The sequence below is a fragment of the Rissa tridactyla genome, chromosome 18 (genome assembly GCF_028500815.1).
Source record: "Rissa tridactyla isolate bRisTri1 chromosome 18, bRisTri1.patW.cur.20221130, whole genome shotgun sequence".
Taxonomy (NCBI): Eukaryota; Metazoa; Chordata; class Aves; order Charadriiformes; family Laridae; genus Rissa; species Rissa tridactyla.
In genome coordinates, this window is record NC_071483.1 from 1,110,424 (window position 1) to 1,126,253 (window position 15,830).

At 51.8% G+C, this 15,830-nt stretch overlaps 1 protein-coding gene across 1 annotated transcript in view; it reads right to left on the minus strand.

Moving 5' to 3' along the window:
• Window positions 1-2,129: 2,129 nt before the first annotated feature.
• CSMD2 (CUB and Sushi multiple domains 2) overlaps window positions 2,130-15,830 on the minus strand; it is a 293,220-nt gene continuing 279,519 nt past the window's right edge. The window contains exons 60-71 of the mRNA XM_054223614.1: window positions 15,623-15,796; window positions 14,261-14,434; window positions 11,135-11,208; window positions 10,368-10,479; window positions 8,289-8,468; window positions 7,656-7,721; window positions 6,920-7,081; window positions 6,241-6,353; window positions 5,412-5,499; window positions 4,294-4,432; window positions 3,550-3,725; window positions 2,130-2,991 (exon numbers count right to left, since the gene is read on the minus strand). Of these exons, the coding sequence (XP_054079589.1) occupies window positions 3,566-3,725; window positions 4,294-4,432; window positions 5,412-5,499; window positions 6,241-6,353; window positions 6,920-7,081; window positions 7,656-7,721; window positions 8,289-8,468; window positions 10,368-10,479; window positions 11,135-11,208; window positions 14,261-14,434; window positions 15,623-15,796 (1,442 nt within the window). The 3' untranslated portion in view covers window positions 2,130-2,991; window positions 3,550-3,565. The remainder of the gene's footprint in view (window positions 2,992-3,549; window positions 3,726-4,293; window positions 4,433-5,411; window positions 5,500-6,240; window positions 6,354-6,919; window positions 7,082-7,655; window positions 7,722-8,288; window positions 8,469-10,367; window positions 10,480-11,134; window positions 11,209-14,260; window positions 14,435-15,622; window positions 15,797-15,830) is intronic.

The following is a 15,830-nucleotide window of genomic DNA, read 5'->3' on the forward strand; positions in this document are numbered from 1 at the left end:
TTTAAAATAGCTTTCAAATTCAGTAAAGTATGCCTGGACACAATGGAAAGCCTCATATACAGAGACAGATAAATTAAATTGTATATACTGCAGACAAGCCAAGTGTAGGTATAGATTACATATTTACACTTTTATGTAAACCATATTTATACATTTTATTACATTTACAAAAAAAAGCTGATCTTCCACTACTGTTTACTACAATAATGAAAAAACATTTACATTGTGTTTTTTAACTGTACAAACTTTTGATTCATAAAAATATATCTCTGTACAAAAGAGGGATTTTTTTTTTTCATTTTTTCATTTTTTTTTCTTTTTTTTTTTTTTCCATAGTTTTTTTTCCCTTTTTTTTTTTTTTACTTTTTTTAAACATAATGCAAGTCCTCTGGGCACAAGAATGGAGAATGTCACGTATCGGGTCCCAGCCAGCTTGCAAAAAAATGGACCACCACCCCCTCCAGTGCCTGTGTTAACGCGGGCAACAGCAGGAAATGGTACTTAATGGCTGAAAGCGGCAAGTTTTGGTTAAGAGGAACCTCCCTTCTCCCTGCCCTGGTGCTACAGTGTCTCGGGTTGGTTTTACGCACCTTGACACAAGCTTCTCCTGGCTATCCCGGGGGCTGAGCGGGGCTCAGAAGGGTCCGCGAGCCGCCGTGGGCTCTGTCGGAGTGTGTGCGCGCATCCCCACGCCCCGCTCACAGCGGCCGCCTCGGTACGTGCCGGGGCTCCGCTCCCCTTGCGCCTGCGAGAGGGTTTTTCTTGAGCCTGGGAGGATCCGAGCGCTGCTGCTGCAGTGGGACGCCGCGAGGTGTTGGAGTTTTGGGTACAGAAAGAGGAGCCGGGACGTTGCGCTCCTTGGCACGGGCGCAGCGAACCGCGCTGGCCTGGGGATGTGCTGCGCGAGGAGCCCTGGGCAGTGCCATGGGGCTGGAGAAAGGGCAGCAGAATGGGCTGTGGGCTTGGCCAAGGCCACGAGTCACAGAATAATTGAGGTTGGAAGGGACTTTGGGGTCAAATATGGTCCAGAGAGCAGACCGGGAGTCAGGAACCAGCTATGGGCCTGCAGATGCAAGAAAGGAACCGGGGGAACGTCCTGCCCTCCTTATACCAGCTCCTGCCTTCGCCGCAGCCGCTCAGCTGAGGAACTGGAGCGGAGACGTGCCTTGGCTCCAGACCCGAGTGCCACCGCAGCCCGGTCGGGGTCCCCTCTTCTCCCTTCCCCTTCAGCTTGCTCTGGGGGCCGTGTCCTGCAAGCTGGAGGTGGCCGGAGAGGGGCCGGCACCGCTGCCAGCCCAGCCTGGCCACCCCGGGGAATGGCGTCCCGCCACCAGCTGAAGATTAAACCATCTTGGCCTGTCGGTTTGGCATGAGCTGGGGGCACACCTCGCCGCGGGGCACGGCCCGTAACGGTCCGGCACTGGCCCTGAAGAAACCTTGCACCCACCTCTCAGCAACACATCAGAGCACCTTTGCGTGCTTTGGGGAGCAGAAATGGCATTTTTTGGCAGGCTGGCTGTTCAGCAGTTAGGCTGTAGAATGCTGCTTACTCTAAGAGCGCTGAATAAGAGACAGAAGTAAAAAAAATAATATATATTTGTATATACACACACACGCGCACACAGAGTAAAAGAATAAACAAACCGGAAAAAAACTACCCTGTGGTTTTCATTAGCCAAAACCTCAGCTGACATTAGGTAGGGGCAAGGCAGCCTTTAAATGCAAGCGTGGATGTAAACACGGCCCCGTTTGTTTGAATTCTGTTCTCCCTTCAAGTCTGCTGTAAGAAGCAGCTGCTTCATTGACACATTCTGCTCCCCGTCACCTGCACTTCGCTGGGCTCACAGTCGGTAAGACGGCACCGTTGTGTTCCTTGGCTCCAGCCTGGCCTCAGAAACGGGGACTCAAACCAAGGAGACTAAAACCCCGAATCAACAAGAGCAGCTCTCCTCTTTATTAGAGGAGGACAGCGTCATCACAAAAGCATCATTCTCTTCTAAGGAAGGAAAAATGTCAAGCCGCCTTATCTGCTCTCACGGAAGCCAGGGCAACCTTTCTGCCCCTGGGAAATAAAGGGAAGAGCTTTGGACAGAAATTAAAACTCTTATTGCGTTGCCATTTGGAGGATCAATATGGAAAGGGCAAAGGCTTTTGAGTGCTATTGGGGGAAATCAGTATTTGTTAGTTCTTTTTCAAGAGGTTTTTGTCCTTTTGTGTCTGTCAGCAATTTTCTGATTAGGGTGTGTGGACACAGCGCGAATCGGCAGCTGCTGGGAGAGGGCCAGAGATGGGGGATGTTTCCTTACCACCCCCGGGAGCTGCCTGAAAGGAACACAGGGCAGAAGAAACCCAGAAAGAATGCCCAAAGGAAAATCAAATACGGGGAAGAGGAGAAAAGCTTGCAAAGTTTTGCGTTTCTCATTGAAAAGGTCCCATTGGGTTAGAAAAAAACGACAAAGAAATAGCCCAGAAACCCAAATAAAGACAAAGCAAGTACTCGTCCTGTCCCATACTGGTATTTGCCATTAACCCCAATCAGCACCTCCTGCAGCGCAACGTGCTTTTGCCTCTCTGTTGTCCAAGCTCTTCCCAAAGCGGAGGGCAGCTGCTGGGGCCCCACATACCCCACTGCTCCCTCCAGCAACGCGTAACCAAGAGCAGGCTGCAGAAGCCTTGCCATCACCTCGCCTCCCAGGTCCTCCACTTCCCCAGGGCTTGGCATCGGGCTGAGACCCACCAGCAAGGTGGGAGAGAGGAGCTGTGCCGGAGCAGACCTTTGGTTGGCTTCGTTATCCACGGCAGGATGGAGAGGGTGGGTGAGGATGACAGAAGACGACCCAGCAGTCTCTCAGGAGTTAACACAAAGTCCAACGAGGTGTAGCAGCTTCTCCACAGCCTCAGCAAGGTTGGGAGGAGGGAGATGGGGAGGGAATGGATGGAGACTAGTGAGGTGAAACACAATCATCCACTAGACACCGACCCCGGAGGAATCTGGGACAATGGGAAAGGAAGGGACAGAGAGAAGGTAACGGTTTGTTATTACACACAGAAATGCTGGGAAAGCCTGCAATGGCTTTATTGTCTCAAACTGAGGACGTTTCAGTCTAGAAGTGCTCTTTAGGTCCACAGGGTTCTTCTGCTTACACCGTTGTGTTACTCCTCTGTGCCCGTGCAGTAAAACTTTTGAACCCCTTGCTTTACCCTCCTCTGATCGCTCTGCAAAACGCCCTTGTCTGGAGTCACACAGCGAAGGAACGACCTCTCTTAGAGACTCATTTGTTCCTTCACCTGGTGCCTGTTCTCACCACGGGGCTACCTGGGTTTGCTTCGCCACTGGGTCCCCAAGAGGTGCTGCCCCAACCGGCAGCGAGCACCTGAGACCCAGAGATGGGGACGCTGGTTCGGCTCTTGCCGAGATCTCCTGGGCAATCTGAACCGCTCTGGGTGCTCCTTTGAACCCCTGCTTCCACCCAGCGTTTTACACAAGTGACAGGCACGAGGGGAGCGGTGGCAGCGTCCCACTCTCCTGCTCACCTCCTGCCCACTCACCGCAGAGGGGACGGTGCTATACAGCCGTGCACACCGTGCTGACTGTGAACTCCGTCTCGTTGGCCATGATGTCCGTGGGCTGCAGGTTCCGGTCATACATAGGATTTTCAAATGTTGCTCGGACGTTGGTGTTTTCGTGGCCCGCGTAGCCATTGAAGGGGACTTTTGGTCTTCTCCTGCAGGATGTCGGAGAGAAAATCCAGAGAGGTCACAGCTGCTCCTGCTGTAGCCAGCTGAACAGCCCTGACAAGAACTCAGCGGAAAGGAAAGATGTGCTTTTGAAGAGGGCAGACACCTGGGGATAAGGCAGAAGGGCTCTACAGAAGAATCTTTGTAGATGTGTAGCACAGAGCTCCCGGGCTCTGCTCCGGCCCGCAGCGCGCTCCCTCTGCAGAGCCTGCACGACGCTTTGCAGCGCGGCAACGCTCCCACAGCAATGCACTGATCAGGAGAACTAACTAATTTACAACATATGCAAAGCCGGCTTCAACGCTGAGGTATGAAATTTACTTTGCCTTATCCTACTTCATGTTGCCACAGATCTTATTAATGGTCATAAAAGCCCTCCCCACTCTCCCCTCCTCACACCCTCGCCCCTCCACACGTGCTCGCTCCATTAGTTTTTTTCACCTTCTGAATTAAATGAGAAACCAGGTCTAGGGGGAGCGCTTTTAAGTCAAGCTCACAACTATTTCTGTCAGCCCCGGTTCTGTTTCACCTACTGGCGTCGCTCCTGAAACCCACCTGTGTTTGTAGAGATAAAGCACAAACCCTGCAATAATCAGGGCTATGAAAGGCACAAGAATGGCAGCTGCCACGGAACTGCTGTTTGATGCAAAATGGTGTCCTATTGATTCTGGATCATTTTCCAGCATGCTGATGTCTGAAACACAGCACAAGTAAACACATCTCAAAACACCGCCGTGGGAAATGGGGTTTGCTCGAGTTACAGGTTACACCATCAACACCGGAATGGTTAGAAGCGTTGCTGTAAAAGGTCATCAAAAGCTTCTGAGCTGCACGAAGAAAGGTTTGGAGATCTAGCCTAGCTTAGACATCATCATTTATTTAGAACTGCAATTAAAGAGAGATGTAAATAGATTTATCTTATCAAAATGCTCAAACTTGGATGCTTAAAGTTAGGCTTTAAGGGAGACTCTCAAAGGCTGCAATAATGAGCATCTAATTCTCCATAAAGGCGACAAGACTCCAGGGTCAGATTGCAAAAATCCTAAGAGACTGGAGAGCTCAAGCCACATTTTACGAGGTATTTAGGAGCTTAGGCCGTGGGTCGTCTGAGCTCTCAAGTGCCTCTGTGATTTCTGAAAGTGAGATGGAGACACGTTTTGTGGTAGCAATGGGACTTGGGCTTTTAGGTCAGACATCTGGCAACAGGCAGAAGAAATGCGTCCAGGTGCTATTTGTGGCTCTGAACTCTTTCTGTCTTTGGGCAGAAACCTGTTTATTTAAATGCCTCACTTTGTTCCCAAATTAAAAAGTTTGTTCTAGTGTTGTTCGTCTCCCATAAACCTTACCGTGGGGGAGGGTTTAGCCACCCTTGACAGAATATCCAAGCTGTTTCAGATGCCACCATCTCCCACCCCCCGGGTACAGAGAACTGAGGGCACCCGACTTCTCTGCCCCCGCGTCTGGTTTGGGTTTTGTGAGCTCTCTCATAAGAAGAGCTGGAAAGGGTTAGGTTAAACCTGACGGTTCAAAAACACCTATAAAACATCTGGTCCGGCAGGACTGAAAATTAAAGCCAGGGACAGGAGAAATGTTCCCAGTTTGAAAAACTCCGCTACCCCCGAAATCTAGCTGGCAGCAATCGAGGGAAAAAGTAGTAATCAGAGGGACTTTACCAAGTCTCTGAAGGCCAAACTGCCCGAAGCCTTTGCCACGCACGAAGCCCTGGTACACAAACGTGCCGCTTGAGGACTCTGATGAGACCTGCAGCGACAGGAGAGCAGAGATCGACACGTTTGTTCAACACTTCCCCGGGATTTTAGCACCCATCTTGTCACAGCCTCTTTCAAGCTCACGCATAGCATTAATTTGATTCAATTCTCCAGAAAAGCATGGAATTTTTTACAAGTCTGACTGCCCAACAACTTGTTAAGACTCTCATGTCTCAAAGGAAGGAAAAAAAATATCTTGTTTGCAGTAAACTACAGAACTCGTTGCTAATTCAAGAGGGATAGCGAAAGCTCTGGGCTACAGCTGGCCACGGGTCAATCAGATGCACGTTTCTTCTAAGCTCCAGCGCATCTCTTAAGGGCATGGGAAATTACCAGACACGGAAATTGGTGTGAGAAGTTGACTCCGTAAGGGAAGATTAGCTCTTCTAGCTTGATGTTTAACAGACACAAAATGTTAAAATGGAATTAATCGTGTTGGTTTCTCCTTTAGTGTTATCTGGAAGCCTCGCAGATTTAAAACCACAGGGCAATAAAAAACCATAGAGCTGCAAGGGAGCATGGAAGAGCCGACTGTCACGTCATGCTCTCTCGTGTGCTGGAAGAACACCCTCTGTCCCCTTCAAGCAAGCAGGTCACTGGGGGGTGGCAGCCCTGTCCTGCCACCAGCTAAGGCACCATTCCCTCAGCTTCAGCGAGAGAAAAGCTGGGGTTGTGATAGCAGCGGGAGGAGCCGTGTGGGTGGACTTTGTGTATGAGGTGCCCGTGCACTTACGTGTCCATCTAGAGCCCATTTATCATTTTTGAACTTGTTGACAAAGATCTCCACTGGCCCCGTTATCTGGTAAACCTGGAGAAGCAGGTGCACATCTTCTTTCTTGTAAACACCTGAAAAATAAGTGGCTTTTAATCACTAGATCACAATGACTCTATTCAAGTTTGAAGTAATTAACTTCCTATTTGAGAGAGTAGAGAAATCACCTCATCATCTTCGCGTGGACAACAACTCGCACCGGGAAACACACCTCAAACACACAATCCCACATCCCCCCCAGGGCATTAAAGACATTTTGCACATGGGAGGAGATGCCACTGGGAACGTTCAGGTTATGCTGCTGGATCAGTAACAGCCTAGCGCTCCGTGGAGGGGGGGGACTAGGGGCACACACGTCATTTCATCTTGTTTGTCTTGGACTACGATCCACCATTCCCACACAACGGGAACGGACGACGGACGGGGCGGAGCTGCCTTTCAGGCAGAGTCAAAGCAAACTCAGGTACGTGATTTGGTTTGTCTCGGTCCGATCAAAGACTGGAGACGTCAAACCTGGGTGGTCTGTGAAGCTCCGTCAGAGCACCACCACCACTCACGCAGCAGGGCACGCGGCCCCTCGCGCTGCGAGGCCACTTCTGACAAGGGTAAATCCCTGCCAACGGCCACAGCGCTCCCTTACCAGACACCTGCAGCTCCACGCCGCTGTGGTCTATCAAAGTGGCATTGACTTTACTGGTGGCAGGGTCGAAGCTGGTGACAGACAGCATTGCAGGCTGCTTTTTCCCCATGTATTCGTAGGAGCCTTTCCAAAGGGAATTCCTCGCAAACACATCAGCGGGCACTAGAAACCACAGCAATTGGGAATGCAGAAGAACAAGCGCCTTGCCATTTATTTCAATTTTTTCAGAAATCAAAATAGAGTAAATTTATTTCTTTCTTTGAATTCACAAACACGTATTTAAATATCTCAAATCCCACCCACTCTCTGTGTTATCATCACCAAGTACAAAGCCAAAGAGAGGAGAACAAACAAGCTGATGACTTTAATTTTGTTGTTTTGACAAAAAATGCCGCAGAAGTTTTAAATAACAACCCAGCCCCAAATTAATTTCGTAGGAAAAGCTAACAAAACCCGTTTTTCCGAAAAAAACCCCAAACAAATAACTCTGATGTAAATCATCCTGGAGGGCTCGAATCTCTGGAGTGCCCTGGGGAGGGCAGCGGATGTTGGTGCCCGACTCCCTTTGGGCTCCTGTCCGTTCTCCAGTGACGCATGAACAGCTTTCACCAGCCCAGCACTCTCAAGTCCTGCCAGAATAGCGGGGTTTCTGACTGCCCTGGGGAGGGGATGGACCTGCTGAGGGCCAGGTCTACTATCAACACATCGCACGGAAGACCGAGCCCCGCCACGGTACCTGACACCTTGGCGAGCGGTGGGTCCCGCGCGGTGCCAACGGGCCTTCCGCTGGGGCGGACGTCAGCTGAAAGAGAGGGGCAAACCACCGCCGGTGAGTATCGCGGCACCCGACACTGCTGGGACGCTGCTTCTTGGCACCAACAAAGGACAGCCTGCGGCTGGCATCGCTCACACACATAACGCGGCTGCACGTCCCCGTCTACAAGGGCTTTGGAACGGGGTCCTGCCCAGCCCACTGAAACAGCTTTCATTTACTGTCCTCCCCTGCCACCTGCCCCAAAGCAGCGTCCAGAGAGAGCTGCCGTGCTCCGCGAGAGCCACACAGCTCTATTTCAAGACCACAACGTTCCTGACCTAAGACTCTGAGGTAGGTAAAAGGTGGGTGAAGTCAAGAACAACTCCGTCTCGTGCAGATGCTTCTAGATCCAACCCATCAGGCAGAAAATCCCCTCGCTGCCTCTCCCCGGGACCCGCGCCAACCCCTGTGAGAGCTGCGGTCTCGACAGCTCAACCACACACACACTCACACACACTTGTGTAACTCTAAAAAAATAGCTGTTTTCTCTTGGGCTGCAACGCTCCCCTCCGCAGGCACACGCGAACCCGGGGTCGTGCTGCTCACAGCTTTTACCGAGGCAAATGGGTGGTTTTCCTGTCCAGCTGCCATCTGCTTTGCAGGTTCGATGCTCGGACCCTCCGGTGAGATAGTACCCGCTCTGACAGGAATAGATCAAAGTGTAGCCGAGAGACGGCAAATCCAGGGCTCCCACGTTGGCGTGGGAAGGGGTCTCCGGCTGCTTACAGTGGTGAGCTGACAAACAGAAGGGAAACAGAGATGAGAGACATCATCCAGCGGTACACAGAAAGGCAGAAGAGTGACACCACGATGTCAGCAGGGACAGAAATCTCTTAGAAGAGCTTTTTTCAGGAAAAGCTTTCTCTGCTCACTGAGGGAAGCAGTGCCATGCCTGCATTCTTCCCAGCCAGGTGAATTAATGAGACGGCTTCCCGTGCTTCGCTGGCTGGATTGCTCGCTCTGGGTAAAGCTCCCGGGGGATCCTTCACTCCTTTCCGGCTTCCATGAACTGCAACTCAGGCTCTGCTATTCCCTGCCTTTTAAGGGGAAAAGTCTCAAAACCAAACGATGTTAAAGGCACCTTTCTCCTTCCTTTATCTCTGACTCCAGCACTATGTGCCAGGGTCTATCTGCAGACCAGAAACTGCCTTTACAGGGCATCAAGACCTGCTAAATTAAGCCAGTGATTCCGGTAAACGCATTACAGATCTGGTTTTGTACAACCTTTCCTCATGGGACCAGTATCCTGCTAATAATTTGCCCCTACCTGTCCACAGGATCAGACAGTAAGTCCTCAGAAGTGTGCAACAGTCATAAATTCCTATAATTGCTCAATAACTTTCAGGATTTGGCCACAGAAATCCAAGCTGAGCTTGTCCAGCTCCCTGCCACTGGAGCGAGCGTGTGCCCACGCTGCTCTATCAGGTCCCGTTGTAAACGTGTCACCACTTTCCTTGAGAAGCTACGACACAAAACGAATAAATCACAGAGCCGGGAAGCTCCCTCTCACCCACACTGTAAATTTGCCCTTTCTGTAGCTCTCAAACTGCTCGTGAACGAAAACAAATCCTCGGCAGCCTTCGTGAGGTATCATCTTCATCCTTGTTTTACAGGAGATGAAGTATAAGACCCAGAAAGCTGAAAGACTAACCCGAACTCGCCTGGTCCGGGAGCGCCAGCCGCCAGCCCGGCTCGGGGGCAGCGCTTCGGCTCTCATTAGCAGCAACCACATCCCACTCGGCACGGTGGACGGAGAAGGCTTAACCCAAAACCTAAAGGCAACAGCTCAGCAGGCCTTGCTGGCACTGGGGAAGCCAAAAGCATCTTCTGCCTCGAGACACCCAGCACCAGGAGCAAAACCCCCCGTACAGCCACAGCCGCTGCTGCATCCCCGTGGCCTTCAATTCAGCCGGGAGAAGAATGTGGGGACACGCTCCCACCGCCCAGGGAGCAGTGGGAAGGGCAGCTCCTTCCAGAGCATCCTCTCCTCTCTCCTCTGATGCTACCTGTACGAGTTTTTAAAGGCAGGCGCCGCCGTTGCGCTGCTCGCAGAACGAGCACCTACAGGGTTTGTTAGCGGAAAAATGTCTCGTCAATAAACCACCTCACAAGGGAGAGGAAAAAGCTTTTTAGCACTTATGATGCAGAGGCCATGATGGATATTACCACTTAAACACATTAAATTAAACTCCCTTCTGGTGTAGCAGGGAAAAGATGACGGACAGCTTAAAAGAAAGAGCAACACGTTATTAAAGCTGAGGAGAAACACTGCTCTGCCGGAGAGCCCTTCTGGCGAAATGTTAACCTGGGTCCCTGGAGCGTGAGCTCGTGTCTCCGCCATCAAATGCTGTTTCAGAAGCACAAAGCAAAGTCTCACCTGAAACTACGTCTCTGAGGAAGGGACAAGTAAAATATCTCATCTGAAATCAGAAGTGGCTGCTGGTGTAGCCATGTCAGGAGAGAAGTGACTGTGTGGTCTCCCTTTTCTTCAAAAATATGTTTTCACGGAGCTGCCCCCAAAATTACCAGCTCTTCAGAGCCAGCAATTTGCACGGTGAAGCACAGCACCAAAACAAGGCAACAGCGCGGTCAGAGGCCCCCGTTTCCCTTGAGAAAGCCTCTCCCCAGACTTACGGACGCAGTCCGGCTGCACGCCGCTCCACGTCAGGTTGGGGAGGCAGGTCCTGGTGGTGGAGCCCTGCAGCAGGTATCCCTTCTGGCACTTGAAAAAGATGATGCTTCCCACCTGTTTCCATAGGAAATAAAACAATGTGATTCACCCATGCTTAAAGCACAAAAGCACTTCTAGAATTTCCCATCTTCTATACGCTGGAGAGGGTCTGCTTTCTGCCCGCACCGCCCTCTGCGGCTCTCAGCTCCTACAAAAGTCAGGCTTAGGGTGTCTCAGTATTAATTAAAAACTAGAATTAATTCATTAAACCCCAGGATTAAGATAACTAATTAGCAGCAAAACTGAACGATCCGCTCTGGCAGGAGCAGCCGCATGGAATCGGCGATCCCGGCCCCGGCACAGCCGGGAAGTGGCAGCAGGGACGGCGGCGGAGATGGAGCATCCCAGGGAATTGCTTTGGGTTTCTCTCTCCTTTGATTTCACACTGTACGGGAGCTGAGATTAAGAAAACCACCTACAGAATTTGGTCTGAAAATGAATGGAAATTACGTCTCCGATGTGAATACTAATTATACTAATAACTATTAATTAGCACTGTAATTAACACCATAAACAACGCGCTGCTAGTTAATCCCATGCAAATGCGCTCTGAGGTCTAACGGAGTACGCCGGGATGTCCTGCTCGCGGGAGGACACGTTCATCCACGTAAGGACTCAGACAGGGACTAACCCCCGAGCCTCGGGGCGCGGGACCCCACCGGCACCGTACCTGGTAGCCCTGGGAGCTGTTCTGCGTGCCAAAGAGGGGGACGCCGGGGTCTGCGCAAGTGGTGAGGCTGGGGTCTGGGGGAGCAGAGCAGAGGCAGCGCGTTAGAGCGGCGGCTGCGGAAGCACGGCAGAGCTCTGCCTTCCCCTCCACGCAGAGGCCGCGCTCGCCTTTGCAACAAGACAAACACATTCCGCTACAGAAGGAATACATAGCAACACGGAAAAATACACGGATCTTTTTGTTTCTTAAATCCCTGACTGCTGCAACACAAACTAACCAGAGGCGCTCCGTCACCCAGGAGAAAATGTAAGAACAGAAATCTTGTGTCGGGGACAACTCTCTTCCCTTCCCCTGTTCTACAGACGATGAGCAAAACACCCGGCTCACCAGGGCTGTGCCCTCCGCTACCACTGGCCACCCCCGGCACCGAGGTGACCCCGTCCTCCCCTTGCCCTGGGCCACCACCTTCATCCTCCGGGCTGAGCCGGGCCCTCGCTCGCACCTCGCTGTTTCCTAGTGATAGATGGGGGCTGGAAATTTTAACGCATCTCAGATACATAATCTCTCTTTACGCCTCGTTCGTTCTCCATCTATCAGGAGATGAACACGCACAATTCAGCAGCAATACCTGCTGCTACTCTTCTGCCATCTATCACTGTTTTTTTCCCCCAGCACGTCAACAGGAGCAGGGCGTCAGTGGGACTAAGGCAGAGACGCATCACGGTAATATCAGCATCCCAAACCCAGCAAAGGAAACCGAAGTTTCTGTCGGAAAGGCAGCTCAGCGACAGCAGGTTCCCTGCTCTTTAGGGCTACAGGATGAGCTAAGCTGCAACGCTGGCCACAGGGATGCTCCGGTACCCGGCCGGGGGAGCTCCATCAGCGGGGAGCTGGAGCATCGCGGGATCTCAGTGCGATCAGATGAGTCTGCTCTGGACTCCCAGCCTTCTTTCTTCAGCGTGCTCAGCATCGCTACGAGACGGACCATACACCCCACAGCAAATCCCTCTCTGCACTTACTCAAAATACTCCAATTTGCAGGATTGTGGAAGAAATACTTTAAGCCAAGTCTCCACCAGGCAGCACAGTGGGATAGCAGTGGCCTGTCGCTACAGCCTGCAGCCACAGGACAATGGAGCACACCTTCTGTACCTAACGGCATGTCGGTTTACTTTTCTGCCTTTATTCCTTACGATCTGCCTAATCGGCCTCTTCACACTGAAACATTACGTGCTTGTTGGTGCCGTCCTCAGGTCCTCGGAGCTGCGGCGAGTAACCGAACGAGGGATACGAAACGCGGCCGATCTGGGGCTGTGGCACACAAACTAATTCATCGTCCGTCATTCGGCTCTGCCGAGCTTTTGTCATTTATCACTGACACAGTTTCCATGGAAGTCCCCAGATAAATCAGCGTGTCTAAAATAAATAAATAAGGAGCCCCATGGCTGGATGAGGCAGCGGGTGATGGATGGCGGAGGGCGCAGGGCAGCGCCCCGGTGTCCCGGCTGCACCTGGGGGGTCTGCAGAGCTGGCGACGTGACGCCTCTCAAAAACGGGTGAGATCTGAATAAATCCAGCACTTCGGGTTCAGCTGCCTGTGTCAGACACTGACGTTGCGGGTCAGGGTTTTGCAGACACACACGTCTTCTCCCTTCCCATGGTTTGTTTTGGGGAGACAAATTCTAAGTCCGTTTCATCAGCAGCATGAACAGCCGGGTACCTGTTGGGTTCAATCACAGGCAGCTCTGGAGGGATGGGTACCACGTATGTATGATAGGATCCCGGACCAGGATTTGCAAGGAAGTGAGGAAGCATTTAAAGCCAGTATTTACAGCAGTAGGCGGGTGCTCCCAGATCTTTGTACCTGAGAAAACTCCTGGTGAAGTCAATAGGAAGCTTGGAGGTTCAGGCCACAAGTATTTTTACGTTACTGTAATTGGTGATGCATTTAAGATGCAGCTAGGAGGACTGAAAACCGCGGAGAACAGCCTGAGATGTGTTTCTGCCCCAGCCGCCCACATGAGGTGATGATGGTGGTGTTCAGGCAGATGGTTAAGGTAGCAGCACGCAGCCCCTGCGCTTTATCGCCACAGGAGCCCTGGGCTTCAAGAATGTAGCCAGAGTCTTAAATAGGCGAAGAATGCTGCAATTAATTATGATTATCCACCTCCCAGAGGTTTCAAAGGGTTCTGGAAGCCCCAGAAAATGGGCACCTGAAGAACGTGTGGAAATTTCAGCCTGAATCCCAACACCGTAGCTAGGCGAAGCAATTCGTAGGATTTTGGTCTCTGTATACAGCACCTTCATGCCTCAAGAGCTGCCATTCTGGATATAATTCAAAGGCAGCCAAGACCTAAGAGTTCTCACGTGTGGCCTTTGGGCAGACCGCGGGGTTGCCGCAGCTCCTGTGAGCAGCAGAGCTGCCTCCGCAGCAGCCCAGGGCTGCTCCCTGCGGTCAAACCATTTCCAGCCCCATCGCCGGCAGCGACACCGTCGTCTCCACAGGGCAGCGCGCGGGGCTGGAGGTCCCTGAGCAAGCCTGGGAGCAGCACGGAGCCCACCACTGCAGAAAGACAACAGGTTTGATGTTGTCCAGGCCGCAGCAGCGTTAGCGCAGCACAGCATGGCACTGGTGCGCCGTCACCGTCCCCAGCCACAGAGGGAACTCGGGCAGCACCAGCCTTTGGGACCTCTGCGTAGCGCTGCCCTCTGCAGGCTCTCACACTGCCCTCAAACCTTATGGCCCAGGTTTCAAACATCAACCTGGAAGTTCTGCAAAGGTCTCCCTCCTGGCCAGCGGCAGCCCAGCCCAGCGCTGAGGAGCAGGAACAGGGAGGAGACCATCTTCCTGGGATGCACCGTGTACTGACCACCATCAGGGGCAGGAATGATGGGGACAGGCGCTGAACCTAAGCAGCGAGCCCCCGGAGAAGGAGACGGGTTGTCTTCCACGAGCTAGTATGCACAAACCAAAGGCATCACCCCTATACATTCCGATTTTCAGGGGAACAAAGCGTTAATTTCTGCGAACCCAGATAAGAAAACAACCTTGCTACAAACGGAAAAGCAAGGTGACAACTCAAAGCTCTCTGCCTGTAGATGCAGGGCAGAGGAGCCTCCCCTCACCTATGCAGCTGGGCTGGGTCCCGCTCCACGTCCCGTCGGACTGGCAGAACCTCCGGGCGGATCCCACCAGCACGAGCGGGGCCAAGCAGGAGAAGGAGACGGAAGAGCGGTACGTGAAGCCTCTGTCCTCCCTCCGGCCTTGCGCGGGTACCCCCGGATCTCCGCAGAACACGGCTGCAACGGGCAAAGAGACAACTGGATCGTGACGAGCCTCCTCAAGAGCAAACAATGTTAATAAGTTAAAGATGGGTCTATTAAAGGCTCAAACCTTACCACTCCCTGCCATCAAACTCTGTGATTGACTAGGGAATTAGTAGTGGTAGAAGGCGTTGCTGGCTACTTTTCCTTGTAACTCTCTCTTTTTGTCAATTGCTGTTAATTAACTTCCACCTTCACTCCCATCTTTTCTGGTTTTTTTTCCCTCCTTTTTTTTTTTCTTCCTAACAGCATGCTTAGCTTTAAAATGTATCTCTAATTGCACGATGTCAAATTGCTATACAGTTCCATGTCACACAGAAAGCCCACTAATTATACAAGATCCAGGGAAAGGTGCAAGGAACACAGCGAGGGCTTTGTATGGTTTAATATGAAAATGGCTATTGTGCAGCTGCCAGCCATTCAGCCCAGAAAAGAAACTCAAATCTGCCTTTATCATTATGAGACATTTAACTAATTTTTTTGCATTAGCTATTGTATCAAGCACACAGGTTTCCACTCAGCCAAAGTTCTGCCTTCACAAAACATTCCTAACTTTTGCTGCAACAACACAGCGCCCTTTGCCAAAAGCTTTTTTTCCTACGGTCTTTGGCAGCTTCAAGAGCCCTGACTGCAGCATGCTCAGTCACTGGGGAGACACACGGACAAACGGCCAGTTTTAAAGTTGCCTCGTGGACAGGAACATGCCAGGTCTTCAGTCTTGTCGCAAACATGATCTTGGTTACAAGAGGTGGCGTGACCAACCGTGTCCCCATGGCCACTGCTGCCTCCCCGTTACAGAGATGGCAAACCAAGACTCCCAACACATTTGGCTGCTGTCGGAGGCAGGGGGCACATCCAGACTTTTGGCTACAGGCACTCGAAGCAGCGTCGTTTTCTCCTGCCATGCAAACTCCCCCCAGCTTCAGTTAATGCAAGACTTCCCTTGGGTTTAGGTGTCTTGCATTGACACGTAGGAACCATGATATTTAACTTTGCACATACTGACAATGGTCAATCCGTGGCCTCTATGGTAAGGCAGAGCTGACACGGAAACCAGCCACATGGAGACCAGAGATGCTGGAGAGAGCGAGCATCAACCAGCTGAGTTTCCATCCCAGTCCTCCACCCAGGTGACGCGTGAACGCCTGGATGCTGCCTACTCACGGAAGCACTGGGGAATCTCGCCGCTCCAGGTGCCGTTGCCCTCGCAGGTCAGCACAGCGGGCAGGGAGAGCTGATACCCCTCCAGGCAGGCATAGCTCACGCTGGAGCCCCAGCTGAAGTCCGAGCCCACCACCTTCCCGTTGGGGACGGCTTGGGGGGATTTACAGATGATAGCTGAACGAAAAACAAAAGCACACTCAGCTCTCTT